The 17996-nt window shown below is 41.3% G+C and overlaps 2 protein-coding genes across 2 annotated transcripts in view; one reads left to right on the top strand and one right to left on the bottom strand.

The window, feature by feature from the left end:
- The window catches only part of Shoc1 (shortage in chiasmata 1), a 73374-nt gene extending 59454 nt beyond the window's left edge, over positions 1 to 13920 (top strand). Inside the window, exons 24-28 of the mRNA XM_021160305.2 lie at positions 2413 to 2506; positions 7260 to 7391; positions 7588 to 7737; positions 8482 to 9385; positions 11990 to 13920. Coding sequence (XP_021015964.2) covers positions 2413 to 2506; positions 7260 to 7391; positions 7588 to 7737; positions 8482 to 9385; positions 11990 to 12090 — 1381 coding nt within the window. The 3' untranslated portion in view covers positions 12091 to 13920. The remainder of the gene's footprint in view (positions 1 to 2412; positions 2507 to 7259; positions 7392 to 7587; positions 7738 to 8481; positions 9386 to 11989) is intronic.
- An 85-nt stretch (positions 13921 to 14005) lies between these two features.
- The window catches only part of Gng10 (G protein subunit gamma 10), a 7047-nt gene continuing 3056 nt past the window's right edge, over positions 14006 to 17996 (bottom strand). The window contains exons 2-3 of the mRNA XM_021160304.1: positions 16971 to 17102; positions 14006 to 14837 (exon numbers count right to left, since the gene is read on the bottom strand). Coding sequence (XP_021015963.1) covers positions 16977 to 17102 — 126 coding nt within the window. The 3' untranslated portion in view covers positions 14006 to 14837; positions 16971 to 16976. The remainder of the gene's footprint in view (positions 14838 to 16970; positions 17103 to 17996) is intronic.

Genomic DNA, 17996 nt, shown 5'->3' with positions numbered 1-17996 from the left:
TGTAGACCAGGCTGGCCTCGAACTCAGAAATCCACCTGCCTCTGCCTCCCAAGTGCTGGGATTAAAGGCATATGCCACCACCACTTTTTTTCTTGATGCTATTCTTATTTCCTAGTTTACCAAACTTTCTGTGTCATTGTTACCTCCTGAGAACAAACACATCCTGGAGTCTAAGAATCTGAACACCCTGGCTTTTAACTCCTTCTCTGTTAACATACAGCCCCCGCAAGGCATTCATCCCTTTCTGCACTACAAGGTAAAGGCTGTGGTCTGTGCTTTAGCTCTGTCACTTGGAAAGTTAATAAGGCCTGTGAGGCACTTTATGCTTAGTGCTACTTATAAATCATTTTTAAGCTTCATCCAAAGCTTGGCAATTTTTTAGATAAATTACTTATTTGGAAGTTTTCTAAGGTTGTTTTTAGATAGCTGCTTATATATAGTTTTGTGGTTCAATTGAAATACAGGGAAAATAGCAGAAGACCCCAACCTGTTTTTAGTTATCATGTAAATATTCTTAGATAGCTTTATTTTTATCCGAATATGCAATATGATAATTTATTTATGATATAAAATATAATTACTTTCAGAATTTTAAGTTTCATAGTTTTATATCATTAGATAATTGTATCCTTTAAGTAGAATCTCAATAAGCTGACCAAATGAGAGAAATTGAAAATGCAGAAGAAATGATTTGAACTATCTTAAGTTGTTCAGGCCGATAGTTTCTGCACAGGGAAGAGCTCAGCGGCCTTTGAAAATCCCCCTTGGTTTGACGTTTGCTGGAAACAGGCATCATATAGTTGTACTCCAGGCTATGATTTATTATAGTCCTAGGTAAACAACCCATAAAGCAAAATTAACAAGAGAAGAAGCTCACTGGACAAAGCCGGGACGAAGGAAGCCTCCAAGAGTCTTTTCCTAGTTTACTCAGAGTGTTTAATTTTCTCAGCAACAAGTTGTGATAGCACTTACAAACCTTTGTCCAGCCAGGAAGCTTAATAGAGACACATGACCAGAGTTACAGGCTTAACACAAATTGGAGTTTGCAATGTTTAGAAGTGTTCAACCGAATTCGTATGATTTGTATAGGCAGCTTGGGCAAAGTAAGTTACTCTGTCAACCTATTACTCTGTGGAAAAACTTTGTCCGGGTGTAGTGTGGCACCATTCATGGAGATATGCAAACATGTCTACTTCCCCTAGGTAGGGAGCCAGTGACAAAGTAAGGCTACCACCACAGCCCAACCTGGTGGATCAGAGTTTATTGGGTTATTTGCAGGAGTGTGGGTGAAGGGTTAACTGTAGGGGCAGAAATGATTCGATGAATCTACATCACCAAAAGCCCACCCCAGTGTGGGGGATGGTTCACCAAAGCTGCACAGCTTTGTAACGCACTGCACAGCTCGCAGGCAGCTTGACAGAGTGTAGGCCTCCTTCCTTGTGTTGCCAAACAATATTCCTGGGGAGATGTGAGCAAATGTGTATCCATCCCAAATAGGGAGTCGGTGACAGACCAAAGTGAGGAGACGAAAGTTGCAGAGTGTCTTTTCCTGGCAGCCCAGTTGGAAGAGGCTCAGACCACCTGAGCTGCCTGGAAGAGGCAAATCAGCCAAGCTGTCTGAAAAAAAGCAGAGACCAGCTGAGCTGCCTGAAGAGGCTCAGACCAACCAAACTGACTGGAGAAAACATGCTCCAACCATATTGAGCTGTGCAGTGCACAGACTGTGCAGTGAGCTCTAGGTTCCCAGCTTTTCTGAGCTGTTAACCATGATGGGGTGGGTTTTGGTGACATGGCTGTCTTTGAATCATTTCTGCTCCTGTATGTAACCCCACACCCATAGTCCTGTATGTAACCACAATAAAGCACGAGGTTTGCTGCATTGGAGTCTAGTGGTCTCCTCACTTTGGTCTGTCACCGACTCCCTATTTGGGATGGATACACATTTGCTCACATCTCCCCAGGAATATTGTTTGGCAACACAAGGAAGGAGGCCTACATGAGAGTATTTGCCTTGGAGTTCTTCGTGATAAGCTGGCAATCTCCTCACTGCTGCTTAAAATATTCACAGTGAGTGGGTAAAGGTAGAGACCCGTGCTCTCACGGGTCAGCAGTCACCTTGGCTCTGGGTGGTAACTGTTGAAGGGGAAAGCTGCTCTTTGACCATGAGATGGAGTACTCTACGTATCTAACTTTAGTTCACCCCTGGAGACAAGAATGGGATGGGTCGGGTTTCTCTCCTCACCCCTCATCTCCCTCCACACACAGCCTCACATCCCTAGGTTTAATAGCGTGGTTAAAGACAGGAAGTGGAACTATCTTTTCCAGAGAGGGTAGAGTGAGTGCAAATAGAGGTGGATATGCTTGCAGTAAAATGTCCAATGAATAAACATATAATAATAACATTCTTCTTAGATACCATCTTACAGAAAAGACACTTCGTCACCTCGCACAGATTTATGCAGCTTTGGTTTCCTCAGGCCTGAAGTCTGAAGAACTGGATGTAAAGGTATCGCTTTCCTATACATTTATAGTCTGGTTCATAAACTAAAGTTACACTGGACACAGTGTCCAGTGAAAAGAAATATTAAACAGACACAGTTCCTTAAGAGCCAATAAAGAGCAGGGGCAAATTATGAAATATATAATTTGAGGCTGTTTTAAAAGTGTCTATATGTGTTTGTTTATATACACACGTAAATACACACAAAGCAAACACATAAGTGACAGAAACTTTAAGCCTGGTATGCTTCCTGTGCCTGTGATCTCAGCACTCAGAAGGTTAAGGCAGAAAGATGGTGAGCTCAGAGCCAACCAGAGAGCTCTGTAGTGAGACTGTCTCAAAACCAAAACAATAGTGATGGTTTCAGTTCACTTAAAATCAAGCCATAGTTAGAACTTAAAAAAAAAAGTCAGGATATAAAGAAAAATAAATGTCTTTTGATCAAGACAAGCTACTTATGAAAGCTATACCAAGTTTTTATCGGCTACAGATGCAAGTCCCCAGACATTCTGATAGGGTCGTGTGCCCTGGTGAGCTCCTTGTCTGGCCTTTTCTTAGTGTCCCACTCTAAAGGTAGGCATTTGCCTGAGTTTAGGGCTCACTACTTTTCTATTGTCATTTCCATTTCCTTCATTTAAGCACTCAGATGTTCTCACAGCCTTGCTGTAGTTTATGAGTACAGATCTTGAAATCCTGACAATTAAGGTCTGCACCTGTATTCTGTCAACCAGTTGGAAATCTCCACACGTTGTGTGGCACAGCCCTCTTTGTGTGGCTGTGATATCTCTTGAGTCTTCCATACCCATCTCTGCTTCTCTACATTCAGGCATCCATCACTCTCATGCAGAGTTTTAAAATGCCTTCCTAAATGATCACCTTTCTACCTTCTTACTCCATCATATGTGGACATCAATTCCATTGCTAAGATGCAGGTGTAGGAATGCATCCCCTAGACAGTAGGTTCTGAGTGTGAGAAGCTTGTCTGTTTACTCCTATACCCTGGGCACTTCTCCATCCCAGCAAAGGCCAGGTAGAAGGCTATCGATAAGTACACACAGGTAAGTTCTCTTGCTCACATACCTTCCATGTCTCCTTGCTTCACTCAGAATAGAATCAAATTTAAGTGGATTCAAAATTTAGTCCCAGGTATCCATTTGCTCCATAAACCTCCACTCAGTCATACTCAGCCAGTGAAGAGGTGTCATCTGGCCTTTCTTCCCCAGGAATACTGCTGTCTATCTCTTAGAGCTAGGTTTCAAACACTGCCTCGGTGAGGAACCTGCCCCAGTCATACCCTCCATAATCTCAAGGCCCTCCCCCATTACCCCTTAGACTTTTATTGGGGTGTGATGTGTTTGTTGCTGGTGTTTTCTTTTGTTCTGCTTTTGTTTTTGAGACAGTGTTATTGTGTAGTCCTGGCTGGCCTTGCACTCAAAGATTCACCTACTGTCCAAGCCAGCTCAGTCAGTCAACTGGGTCTCAAGGGAGGGAGCGAGGATTGAAAAGAAAAAGTCAATTAGACAACAGTATGACATGACTGAGTGCTGAGGCTGAAGCTGGCTTATTTTTTTCCAGTCTGCTTTTATATCATTCTAGGTACATACAAAGAATATGGTCATTCCTCGTCAAACAAACAAACAAACAAACAAGCAAAGCAGTCAAGGAACAAACAAAGCATAGAGGGAGGGTCCCATGATTACTATATTCAGGGTCTTAACAAGACCCATCAAGGGCTGGAGAGATAGCTCAGCACTTAAGAATATTGACTGCTTTCCCAGGGGTCCTGAGTTCAGTTCCCAGCAACCCACATGGTGGCTCACAATCATCTGTAATGGGATCCGATGCCTTCTTCTGGTATGTCTGAAGAGAGCAACAGTGTACTCATATGCATAAATAAATCAAGAAATCCTAAAGGAAAATTCAGTCTTTAAAAAAGCAAAACAAAACAAGACCCATCAAGATACAAAGAGCACATTCCTCAGCTATATTCTTCTTGAGCCTACTTCCAAGTCCTAGCCCAAAGTCAAATTCCTGCCAAATTCCTAGAAGGTGGCCCCAAAAGCTCTCCACAACCTACTTCTCAAGTGCTGGGATTAAAAGTATGCACAACTTTGAAAGGTATAAACTAAGTTATTTGTAAACCTGTGGCATCTTGTGCAGTGATACAAAGAAAAATATTTAACAAGCATCTACTAAACAGAGTTAAGTCAAATCATAACCTGTTAAGAGAATTAAAGAAAGATCTTTTTGAAATTTTCAATTTCATGATGGATACTACATACAAAAGTACAATTCATAGAAAAGTTATCTTTATAATAAATAAATGATGAGGCTATGCCAGGGCCTAGCAAAAATAAATAAATAAATAAATAAGGATTCAAATAAAATAAAATAAATACATATAATTAAATAAATATTCAAACAAGGATCCTCTGCTTGGTTAGCCTTCTCCCAGCATGTGGTAAATAATTATATGTATGGCACTGTGTTCAGATACAGGAACACAATACAGAGAAGGAAGGTGTCACCCAAAGAAAGCACTTGAGGGTAAAATAGAAGTACTACGCAGGTGATCCATTCCAAACATCTGGGTAGGTAGCTTCTGCCCAGATAAAAACTTCTCCAAAGGCTTTTCAGGTTCATCCTAAGAGTGATCCATTTTGTTTGTTCATTTGTTTTTTATAAACTTTAAGATGTGATCATGGCCAATTTGTTATTACTTTGTTAGTATGTCATTAACATGCTTAGGCATCTCACTGTTCTGACTTGATGTCATTATTAAAATAAATTTGAGAGAGCTGGGAATGCAGCGTGGTGGGTAGAGTGCTTGCCCAGCATGCACAAGGCCATGGGCTCAGCCTCCAGTACCACAGGAAACAGAGCGGTGCATACCGATAATGCTGCACTTGGGAGGTGGGGGCAGGAGGATCAGAAGTTCAAGGTTACTTTTGGCTACATATGGAGTTCAAAGATAGTTTGGACTACATGAGACCCTGACTCACAACCAAAAACAATCAGGGACTCCTAAGCCCATAGGAAGTATGTATGTGTTAGAATGTCTTGTCACTTTATTTAGTTACCATGGCTTTTGTCTCTTAGAGAACATCAGTATAAATTATTAGTACCTTTTTGTTCCCAGGCATCTTAGCCATAAAAGAAGTACCAGAAAGTCTAAGGACATTCTCTTAAAATAAAAGAAGGTGCTGTTGGTGTTATCTAAATGTTATTCTTGTTTTCATTTGTTAATCTTTGTGTGTGTGGTACTGATAACCAAATTCAAACCCTGTGTGTGTGGTAGGAAAGCAAGCATAAAGCATTTAGTTATAGTCTTAACTCTCTAATTTTAAAAAAGCTCTCTGAACTCCCTTTGTAGATGATACATAAATATATTCATCTACAACTTCAGAAATAGGTTCTTGAACTCTTAGTCTAGGCATGGACTGCAGAATTCTTATTCTGATATTCCTATTCTGCAGTACTCATAGCCACCACCATAAAAGTTTGCCTGTTAAAATAAAGTTCTATTTAATTGAAGCTATTATATCATCCTGAGAGCATCTAAAACTAATAATGAAATAAATGTCTGCTTAAACAGTATATGTCTATACACTGTATATATGTTTTCTATAAACTTAGGAAAGTTCTCTTTTACAATATATGCACTCCAAAAACTAGTATCTACTGACAATTTTGTGTTTAGTATTCTGAAAGAAACTAGCTGATATTTATTTTGTGAAAATTGCGCCCTTTTATTGTGTATAAGACTCAAACTTAAAGTGCCAGGCACAAGGCTCTTCACCTAAGCTGTATCTCCAGTCCTTGTGCTGCCTCTTGAATCACCATTATAGCACGAGATTTTTATTTTATTTCCCCCTTAGGCTCTGGCTCTTTTGCTAGGCTACTACAGGGATAACAGATGCAGGTACTGCATTTCAGTTGGTTATGAGCTGATATGTGCATGCTGGGACCGTGCCTGGTCCTCTGCAAGAATAAGTGCTCCAAGCAACTGAGTCAGTCATCCCTCCAGCACGCATTGGCGCTCTCTCTCTCTCTTTCACACACACACACACACACACACACACACACACACACACACACACACACAATTTTGACAAGAGTATCTTAAGCTAAGTAAGCTAAGGTTAAATGAAAAGTTACCAACTAAAATGAACACTCAAAATCAAAACATTTAAAATTTTATTTTAGTCACTGGTTTTTGAGAATTTTATACAAGCAAAGAATGTATTTTGATCATATTCATCCCAGTTCTTCCTACTAAGTTCTTAGAACCCCTCCTCACCCTCCCAACTTCATGTCCTCTTTTGGTTTGTTTGTTTGTTTGTTTGTTTGTTGTTTTAATTTATTTTTATAGCTCCCTAAGTCTTATTTGTGCTGCTTATATTTATGGGAGCATGGTTGACCTAGTGGGGACTACATTCTTATAGAAAACTGATTCCCCCTTCCTGAGGAGCATCAGTTATCAGTAGCTCCTGTCTTAGTTAGGGTTTTATTGCTCTGAAGAGACACCATGATCAAGGCAACCATTTAACTGGGGCCAGGTTACAGTTTCAGAGGTTCAGACCATTATCATAGCAGGAAGCATAGCAGTGTACAGGCAGACATGGTGCTGGAGGAGCTAAGAGTTCTACATCTTGATCTGAAGTCAGCCAGGTGCGGGGGGGCAGGGGGGGGTAAGGGGCAGCTACATCTTGCTTCCTAATAGTCCCCTGCAATCTAACATATGGAAATTATTTTTTAGCTTATAATTGCCCCCGGAGTAGAAGAGACTGCTTTAATAATTCGACAAATTGCAGACCACAATTTAATGACGTCGACGAGAGATCCCCATGAATGGTTGGATAAATCCTGGGTGGAAGTTTCACCTTCTAAGGTTACTTTTTCTAAATGTATAATTTAAACATTTGTGAAGTAGACAGATATGAATACCTAAATCCCTTACTGATAGCTTATTTTTCCACACTCCTCAAATTGAGTTATAAAGCCAATGACGAATGTTTTAATCTGTAGACTAAAGTAGGTCAGTCTCAGAAGACCCCTGACTGAGGAGACACCACACTGTTTTCTAGGAGGAAATGAGCCTACTTGATTTTCCCTGTATTAATCCACTGGTGGCTCAGCTCATGTTACACAGGGCGCCTTCACTGCACTGGCTCCTGATAGCAACTCCTGCTGAGCTCCAGGAACTCCTGCCCCAGGTCCCAGGCAAAGTACTGAAGGTGAGTGAGTGCCATAGACTCCTGTGGCTCCCCTTCCCATTCCAGCTTCCTATTGCACCACATGCACTTCTGAAGGATGGTCTCTGCCTTTGTTTTGGATCTCACACAGGAAAGAAATAATTTACTTAAACTTTCATACAGAATTGTCATTAGCTGCCAAGTACAATATATGTTTTAAAACCACAGAGAAAATTCAGCACAGTTTAGCACGTTTTAAGGCAATTTGAAATTCATTGTGTTCATAAATATTCAATTAACACATTTATATTTTCCCTTCCAAGAACTTCTACTGGAGCTGGAGAAATGGCTCAGTGGTTAAGAGCACCGACTGCTCTTCCAGAGGTCCTGAGTTCAAATCCCAGCAATCACATGGTGGTTCACAACCATCTGTAATGAGATCTGATGCCCTTTTCTGGTGTGTTTAAAGACAGTGAAAGTACACTCTCATACATAAATACTTCTCTAAAAAAAAAAAAAAGAACTTCTACCATAGTAGGGAAGAGAGCTTTAGAGTTATTGGTGATATTTTAAAAGTCTTAACAAGGAATAGTATTCATGTATAATTTGAATAACTTAAATAAAATTAATCAAGCTGCTAAAAAATAGATGTAAATTACAATGTTCTCTTTTAATGGCATTTAATTATTTCTTACATTAGTACTCAGCTCGGTGTAGTCTCTATGGATTTAGCTAGGTATCATCTTTGTTTTCTAGCCCTATTACATTTTTTTTTTAATTTTCCAGCATTTTTGTAGCATCACTTCCTTGTTCAAGATTAGTTCTCCCTCCATGACAACGTCTTCTCAGATTTCATCACTTCAGGAAGATATGAATCAAACTGATCTCTTTATTTCTCAGAGTTCAGCTCCTATCATTCAAGAACAGGAAGAATATTATCCCTATGAAGACTCGGAAGGCACAAGCTCTTCTCCTGTGGAGCTAAGAGCAACTCCATGCATGCTGCCATCTGCAGCACCGCACAGTCAGAGGGGCTGCTGGGAGGACCCCGGCTGTGGCCCTGACCCAGTGCAGAATAACCCTTCCCTAATGAATGCAGAATCAAAGAGAATCACCTGGCCCTCCTTTCCCAGCTGGAGTGATTCAGAATCAGATGTCTTTTCTCTGGGCCGAACACAAGTATGCTGTGAACCCATAATGCCACTAACTGATTCTCAAAGGAGGCGCACTCATGGTTTTGTAAATTGTCCTGAAGCAAAAGGACACAGTAACATGCAAGTGTCCACCCCTGTCTTTTTACCAGAGAACTCCCAGTCCCACCTTTACTGGGACTTTAAGAAAAACAGTTGTAGAAAACAGATTTACTCGTTCAATCCAAGCTGTGAAACAGAACAGACTACTTACAACAAATGGTACTCTCAAAAAGATGACTTCTCCAGTAATCAGCCAGAGTGTCTGTGGGGTGAGTTGGAAGATGTCACATACAGAAATGCAACTGCTGGGACCCAGGAGACTTTTTGGAGAGAACTGCCAGCTGTTCCAAGTTGGGATTCACTCTGTGCTTCTGATTCTAATGCAAATCAAAGAGGGTTCAAGGGCCTTAATTTCTGCCAAAGAGCTGGAAACTACTTAGGACAGAGAAGGCTCCCTGTATCTTCATCTAATTGGGGAGATTACAAAACACCAACAGGTAACATTAGTAGTTAATACAACTACTTCCAGTTATGATTTTTAAGAGCTAAAGCTAGGAGCTGGACAGATGGCACAGTGGTTAATAGCTCTTGCAGAGGACCCACATTGGTTCCCAGCACCCACTTTGGGTAGCTCACACTACCTGTAACTTCAGCTCCTGGGGATCCGACACCTCTGACCTCCTTGGACATATCCACATGCAGATTCAAACACATATACATAACTACAAATAATAAAAATATTTAAAAATGATAGCTCTATACTCAAACTTCAATGAATGGTTTGTTTTAATTGATACTCTTAATGTTCTCCATTAACTTTGGTTTGAAAGGAAAATCAAACTTAGGGCATAACAAAATATTTCAAATTCTTATAGTATCAAATGAACCATACAGTCAACTTAAGTTTAAAATAGCTCTCAGGAGGCAGAGGCAGGAGGATCTCTATGAGTTCAAGGCCAGCCTGATCTACATAGTGAGTTCCAAGACAACCAGGATTACACAGAGAAAACCAGTTGCAAAATAAACAAACAAATAAGAAAAAGAAGAAATTTAAAATAAAAATAGCAAACTTAAGTAAAGCAGATGATGATATGATTAAACAGAAGAATCAGACTAAGTATACATATTTATTTGGCTAACATTTGTTAAGCTATTAAGGCTGGTGATGGCTCAGTCACTGTGGTACTTACTGTGCAAGCGTAAGGACCTAAGTTTGATACCAAGAAACCATGTGCAAAAGCCTGGCATTGTGGCCATGGCTCGTAATCCCAGCACTTGGGAGGCAGAAACAGGTGGATTTGTGGGGCTCGATGTTATCCAGCCCAGCTTCTTTGGTAACACACATGTGTCTCACACACACACATACACACTTAAACCTTTTCTATGAGCTGCTTGCCTTTATTGGGTAAAAACCCCTATTATCTTCTCTTTGATGGGTGTTTTTGACTTGACTGAATGTTTTATCATATCGCCTTTTAAAAAGGACAATTCTGTTTTCTCATTTCTACTCATTATATCTTTATTTCTATATAACTTTTTATTGCATTGAACACCTAGAACAAAATGTTAAGATCTCATAAGGCATATGAATGTAGTGTTGTCATGAAAGGCAGTGGGAGAAGAGAAATTTAAGTTTCAGACCTTCTCTTCTCATAGTCTTCTTCCTAAGATCAGAGAAGGGCCCAGAAAAAAAAAAACCCTAACATTCCATATTTTATTAAAATAGGGCCTCCTAATCCTGTTTCCACCCTCCCCTCGTCCCTGCCTGCCCTCACCCCTCCTAACGGCTCTGTCTGTTGTCCCCTGTTCAGTAGATTTCCTTCTGCTTTCCTGTCTCTGTCCAGTAGATTTCCTTCTGCTTTCATGTCACAGGTGTCATTTTATATCTGCCCCAGGAAGGCCTCCCAGTCCCTTTCATAATTTGATGACCTATAGTAACCCCCCCACACACATATACAAATTACAATCCATAGTAACCCCCCACACATATACAAATGACAATCCAAGTACCTAGTGAAAGAAAACTCTTCATGCCTGTCTTTCATTGCCTGGCTGTTCACTTAAAGTACTTTCAGTTCTATCCACTGTTCTGCAAAAGTTACTTCATTTTTGTTTTTGTGCTGAGTAAACTCCCACTGTTTATATATACAAGGATGCTGTTAGTTTGGCTCCTGATGTTTAGTTCTGATTTTCATAACAGGAGTCATGATGGTGTTGCTTGTGCTTTATTGTACAGCTGTTTCCTAAATGACCCACATCAAACCCCATCCTTGGACTCTAGAATAATTACCCATGTGAACTCTATAGACTTTTGAACATGGACCGCTTCTCTATATAATTCTCCCATTTTCTCAATGAGAAAATTCCAGGAAGTTTCTAATTCTGACACTTAAGCTTTTGGACATATAGGTGGAATACTCAAATATCTATGTTTTTAAATTCATTTAGTTTTGAATAATTTTATTTTGCATGTGTATGTGTGTGGCATGTGTGCATGTGTGTATAAATGTTCATGTGTGGGTGCACGTTTACTGATGCATGTGCACATGTGTCTGCACGTGTGTGGAAGCTGCTGTCTGGAGCTGTGCACATGTGCGTGCACACACATGTATACACATAGACACATATGTGCACACATGCTCACACACAATTCACATGCATAAACTAATTAAAATTTTTAAGTAAAGATGATGGAGTGGAAGCTGAAGAGCTAATAAATGTAAACATACTGAACACACTAGGAACAGTCTCTGTGGTATGCAGAGCCAAGGAACAAAGCATGTGTGAAAAGTCAGTCAGACCGGGCACTGAACTTATTCCAGTCTGTGAAGATGTGTGGGAAACCTTCAGGGATTAGGAAGCCTGTCTGAGTTGCTTATTTGCAATGGTTTTACTTAAACACATTAGAGCCAGGAGAGACTTTAGAGATCATAGAACCTTACAGAAGAGGAAAATGGAGTCAGGAGATAATGAATGGCTCACACAGTCTATGTGCGCACTGATCTTAAACAGCCATTGGGGACAGGTGCGTTGTTCATGTTAAACAATTTTTTCGTATTTACTTATCCCAATAAAATGGTTTTCTTTTCTCCTTTTGACAGACTTAATGTACTCACAAGTACCACAACCCAAGAAACGACGTCTAATGTATGAGAAAGTCCCTGGAAGAGTGGATGGGCAAACCCGGCTGAAGTTTTTATGAAAAAACAGAAGGGACAGTGTCACCTGCTAGATTCTACTTCATTATGCCAATCCAGTAACCAAAGTATTTAGGCTTGACTCTACATCAAAGAAAATGCCATTGTTTTTACATGTCCTCAGTGTTTATATCTAAGTCTGCTTGTCTGCCTTATCAATTAGCATAATAAGCATAAAACCCCCCAACAGTATTCAGATTCCTGTGTGCTTCGCAGGACTATTGTCTTTTTAAAGACCTGTCCTTTCACTTATGTATATGCATGTGGAGTGTGTGCACTTAAGTAGAGATGCCCTGGGAGGCCAGAGGATCCCAAGTCCCCATCAGAGTCTTGTTTTTTTTTTAAGGTTTAATTTTTTATTATTAAATTGTGTATCTGCATGTTGGAATGTGCATATTGAGTGCAGTGCCTGTGGAATCCAAAAGAGGGCACCTGAGCCCCCGGAGCCTTGGTTACTGGTGTCTGTGGGCCGTGGGAGCTATGTGCGAGGAACCACAGTGCAGTCCTCTGCTGGAGCAGCAAGCACTCCTAACCACTGAGCCATCTCTTGAGCTCCCCACCCCTCACAGTCTGACAGTTTGAGTCAAGCAGTGAGGAGCACCCCACAAGGGGAGAACTGAAGCCAAAAGAGCTCTGCACATTCCCCCAAACCAATTAGAAAGAGTGCCGAGAAATGCTTGCACCCTAGACTGCGGGAGGAGTTCACATTCTGTTGTTTGTCTGTCTGTCTGTCTGTTTTGAAACAGAGTCTCACTCTGTAGACCAGGCTGGCCTCAAACTCACAGAGATCCACCTGCTTCTGCCTCCCGAGTGCTGGGACTAAAGGTGTGGGCCGTCACCACCACTACCCAGCAAGAGTTCCCATTCTTAATATACAAAACACCCTTTCAAACTGGAGGGAAAAAGGAAACATAATAGAATAAGTCAAGTATCTAAACAGATAGTCTCAGAACAAGACAAACTTGTAAATATTTAGGATAAGCCACTTCGTTGTTTGTTACAGAGGTACTGTCTACTAAATAAATCACTGTTTTTCACCTATCACATTGACAAAAGGTTGAAAATTCAGATTCCTAGGGTCAGCATGTCAGAGAAGAGTATTTTCCTGTATTGTCTGTACACCCTTTTAGACCCCAGTCCAGGTGACAGCTAACAAAATGTAAGATGACTAGATAGTCTGACTCGGGGGTTATATTACTAAGAATTTATCTTAAGTAAATATTAACTGTAACATGAAACCTATTTTAAGTACAGCTTGTGTGTAATAGGTAAAATTTATAGACACTTGCTACCAGGACAAAGTAAACATTTAGAGTATACCATGAAACTTTATGAAAAATAACCATAGTGAAAATAGACAGTTCCAATTTGTTCAAAATGGTTTAGTACATACGGGGATCTCTGAGCAAGCGTGAGTTCCACACTTTGTGATGCATGGGCATTCGTTGGAGTGGAGCTAGGAAGTAGCTCAGGGGTGGTGACTGCCCACACAGAGGTCTGGGTTTGGTTCCCAGCAGATCATAACCTGGGCCTGCCAAAGTCAAACGTGGTGATCCTTGGCTACATGGCTAGGTTAAACAGGTAACAGAAACACGAAAAGGACACCTAGATCATGATTACTTCGGAATCCCATTTACTGACATCTGAATGATGCTTGGAATTAGGGAGGCCCCTCTGATAGCTTCATTTTCTCCACTTTTGTATTCCTGAGAACGTCTCAGTAGTGAATGCCATGCGGGGCTAGGTCAGAGAGCGCTGTGGCTGGGGACTGAGGGTTGGTTTTCATGTTATACTTACATCTACATTTGAAGATAATAACAGAATTCAGGGATTCCAGCCCCAATCCCACCTTCTGCACTCACACACATCAGCAAACAGAAATCCATGGGGCCCTAAGACAACACCAAACACAAACTACTGTTGTCATGGAAAATGATGAATTAAGCAAAAAGTTTATTTCCAAGCTCTTCAAAGATTATTACAAAGACAAACTTTCCTTCTAAAAGTGTCCCCAATTAAATCAAAGGCACATCACCCCAATAAAATACGTGTGACATGAATTCTTTTAAGTTATAATATCTTCATGCTTTGTTTTTAACCAATTGCAATGTAATTAAATGTAATTAAATGTAGGCCACATTTAAACATTTTTAAAGGCATGGGCACATTTTTAAAAGCTACAATCACAATTATAAGTTGTAAAGTATAGGAACTAAAGAAAGATCTAACTGGCTTCACACAGGATGGGCAACCTAACAATACATCAGTCTTTCCATTTGCCAAGGAGCAGTGCCCAACCTTACTGTTCATGGCAGACGATTTGCTCATTGGGAAATGAAAAAGCTTTCCTTTACAAAGTCAAGGTATCAGTCATTCCCCCAATCGTACACTTTGTTTCATTTAGTTATTGTAAATTTTTATGAAAAAATTTTTATTAGAGTACAAAAATGTTAGGAAAATTACAAATACTCAGTTTTTGGAAATACAACCTTTCTGTCCTGAAATGCAAACATCCAGTAAATCAAACATGCCTCTATCCCACGCAGGGCTACACAGGCTCCATGGTGAAAGAGGCGCATCCAGCAAGTTTGGTAGTGAGGTTACAAGGAAAACATTGTAGGATTTTGACCTAGGACCAGGCCATTTTCTAGGACAGAGAAAATGACTTGGCTCTTGAAAGCTGTTTTCTTGGGACTTGACGGCAGTCATCCATCACCATGTGCACACAAGGCTTCCTCAGTGAGCTGCTTCCCTGTTGAAGAGAGTTCCATTGGTTATTGTTGCTTTAGTGAGAGTTACTTGTAAAGAAACCTTATCATTTCACAGAACACCAAAAATGCACAATGTAGAAAACATGAATGAACGTAAGAGAATATGTAAGCCCGTCCTGGTCAGACTGCACTCACAGCTGTGCTTTGTAAAGGAGAACTGTGTCACGGAAGGCAGTTATCTTGGCAACCCAGTTCAACTTATATCTGATAGCAGAACCAGCCCCCATTTCAATGTGAACAGTTTCCTTTTACAAACATGTGAAAAAGATGATCACTTACTGTGTAAACAAAATTGGAATACGCTGGTCCCAGTTCTAATAACCTATGTCCTACAGTTTTTAGGTTGGTGGGTAGGCAAAAGTTGGAGACTGCTGGATTCATACTGTTTTCACCATATCCTACACCAGGCAGGGCCAAGCAGGAAGTGAGGAGGTCTGGGTGAGAAGGGCTGCTTCCTCTCCACACCAGAGCAGCTAGGGGGGACAAGGCAGAGATTCCACAACCCGGGCGTACGCACTAGCTGCTTTCCCACCTATCCTGCAGTCTCACTGGGAATGGACAGGATCTATCTCTTACAATAGTTTTAATGAAGAGGATTCTTTGATAAACCTTCCCAGAAATTGAAGTGTTTATAGTCGAAGGAGCTGCTGATTGTTGTCATGAGGGCATCTTGACAGCCATTGGGTAGAATTACCCTTACTCAGAACACCAGGAGGCCATGAGGCTAATCATTTCAAGATCCACTTGCCGAGAAAGCCTGAGGTTCTGCTCATCACTTGAAAATACACCTTCCGTAAGTCCTCCTTTGACATACTACTTTTTTTTGTCAATGGGTACGTGAACAAAATATTTTCCTGACGCTGGCATTCCAGGGTGAGTAATTCTAAAAGTCCGCATCAGTGCCTGCCAGTGTAACTCCGCTCCCCTCTGAATCCGTTGGGGCTGGGGTACCACCTGGATTAAGCCATTTAAAATCTTGGAATGTGGGTGGTAGTTCTCATGTCTGACGCCTGTTTGTTCTGGTGTCTTTATTCTGACTCTGAGTTGCTTCTGGACATCCTGGGTCTCATTCATGGTCAGCTTTGTGTCTGTTCCTTGCTGTGAATTCTCGGTTCTAAAAATGCCTTTGATGGTTCCTGTTCCCGTTTCATTTCTTGCCTTGGGCCCTCTCTCTGACTCTCTTCCTTTTCTCTACTATTACTATTTATTAATGCTCTAAATGCTGACTTGTTAAGTTTTTTAACTCCTAGGTTGTACTTCTTTCTATAGAAATGCTTGTAATTTTCATTTTTACCTAGTGGATTAAAACTTCATTCTTATTTACTATAAATCATTAAAAACTTTTTTAAACATAGAAATGTAAAACCTCAATGCAAAACATTCAAACTTATGTCATTCTAATTAATAAAGCACCAGAAATGCGTCTTCAGTTATCAACTGTTAAAACTGCTTTAGCCTTATTTTTTCTCTTTCTCTCTCTCTCTCTCTCTCTCTCTCTCTCTCNCTCACACACACACACACACACACACACACACACACACACACACCAATAGACCAGTAGCTACATTCTATCTTCCATTAAAACAGAGATATGTCCCAAGCAGTGGTGGCACATGTCTTTAATCCCAGTACAGGCAGCAACAGGAGATCTCTGTGGTTTCAAGAGAACTACAGAGCAAGTTCTAGGACATCCAGGGTTGCACAGAGAAACCCTGTCTCAGAAAAACCAAACCAAACCAAACCAACCAAACCAGAGCTATTTAGGGAGCTGCTAGAGAACTATAGCCCAAAGTAGACTCAAGTCAGCTAGTTCCTCTGTCAAGTCCTTAGTCCCAAGACATGCAAGTCAGTGGGTAACACCAGTGAGTAGATCACAACTCTGGGATGCTGTAGGGGCAGAGGGAATTAAGGCCAGGAAATATGGCTGGCCAGCTCAGTTAAAGAGCTTGTGTGCATAAGGCGACAACGTATCACAGACAGGGTAGCTACAGCCCAGAAGTACCCATCGGGCAGGGCAGCATTCTGAGTCTTTCTTAACCTCTGTCACCTATATCCCTTGGGCAGCGCCCTGAAGACACTATGGCCCCAAGATGACACAGCGAACCCCAACTCACCAGTCTTCAAAGTAGAGCACAGGACCGGGGCTCCCTGAAGGGGTTGCTTCCAGCCGGAACACCGAGCAGCAGGGCGTCCTTGCATGCATTCTGTAGGCAGTACTGCTGAAGCTCTGCAGCTGCCTGGGAGACCTGAGACACAGCACAGTGTGAGCCAGCCTGAGGTGGGACACCACTGCCATCATCCAAGGCTGTCTGCTCACTCCAGCCACTCAGTCCCACCACGGAAGACGAAACTCTCTACGACTGAGGGTAGGATACTTTTGGACTTCTTTGACAAAGGAAATGCAACTTTAATCCATTTAGAATTCTAGTTTTAAGACCGAATTGGTAAGGAAATGGCTCATTCTCAAGTTCCCAGTACAAATATGTAAAACGTACTGATAACCTAAATTTGCCATGTGAACAAGGCTGGGGCTTTGTCCAGTCTGTGCCAAACAAGTGACAGAATTACTCTTCTATGCTATTCAGAAAGTGCAGTTTGCTGGTTAAGAATGTGGTCTCTGGGGCTGAGGTGGGGCTCAGTGACAGGATGCTTGCCTAGCACAAGGGAGACCCTGGAGTCAGTCCCTAGGACAAAACACAAACACAACAGTACTAATCATCACCATCAATAAATCAGGGATATTGCGTTTTAGCCACGGTTTGAGTTCATCCTTCAAAGGCTTATATGTTGGAATTTAATCTCCACTATGAAGAGTGGAAACTTGCTTATGTATTTTTTATATATGGGTGTTTTATCTGCATGTACAACTGCACCCCAGAAGAGGACATTGGGTTCTATGAGACTACATTATAGACTGTTGTGAGCCACTGTGTGGGTGCTGGGAATTAAACTCAGGACCTCAGCAGGAATAGCCAGTGCTCTTAATCCCTGAGCCATCTCTCCAGCTCCAAGAGGGTAGACCTTGGACCCTCCCGAACCATAAGCTAAAGTAAACTTTTTAAAAGTGTTACTCTGAGCTGGGCAGTGGTGGCACACGCCTTTAATCCCAGCACTTGGGAGGCAGAGGCAGGAGGATTTCT

The sequence above is a fragment of the Mus caroli genome, chromosome 4 (genome assembly GCF_900094665.2).
Source record: "Mus caroli chromosome 4, CAROLI_EIJ_v1.1, whole genome shotgun sequence".
In the NCBI taxonomy this organism is placed as follows: Eukaryota; Metazoa; Chordata; class Mammalia; order Rodentia; family Muridae; genus Mus; species Mus caroli.
The sequence above is the reverse complement of the archived record's forward strand: the minus strand, read 5'-3'. Positions and strand labels throughout refer to the sequence as shown.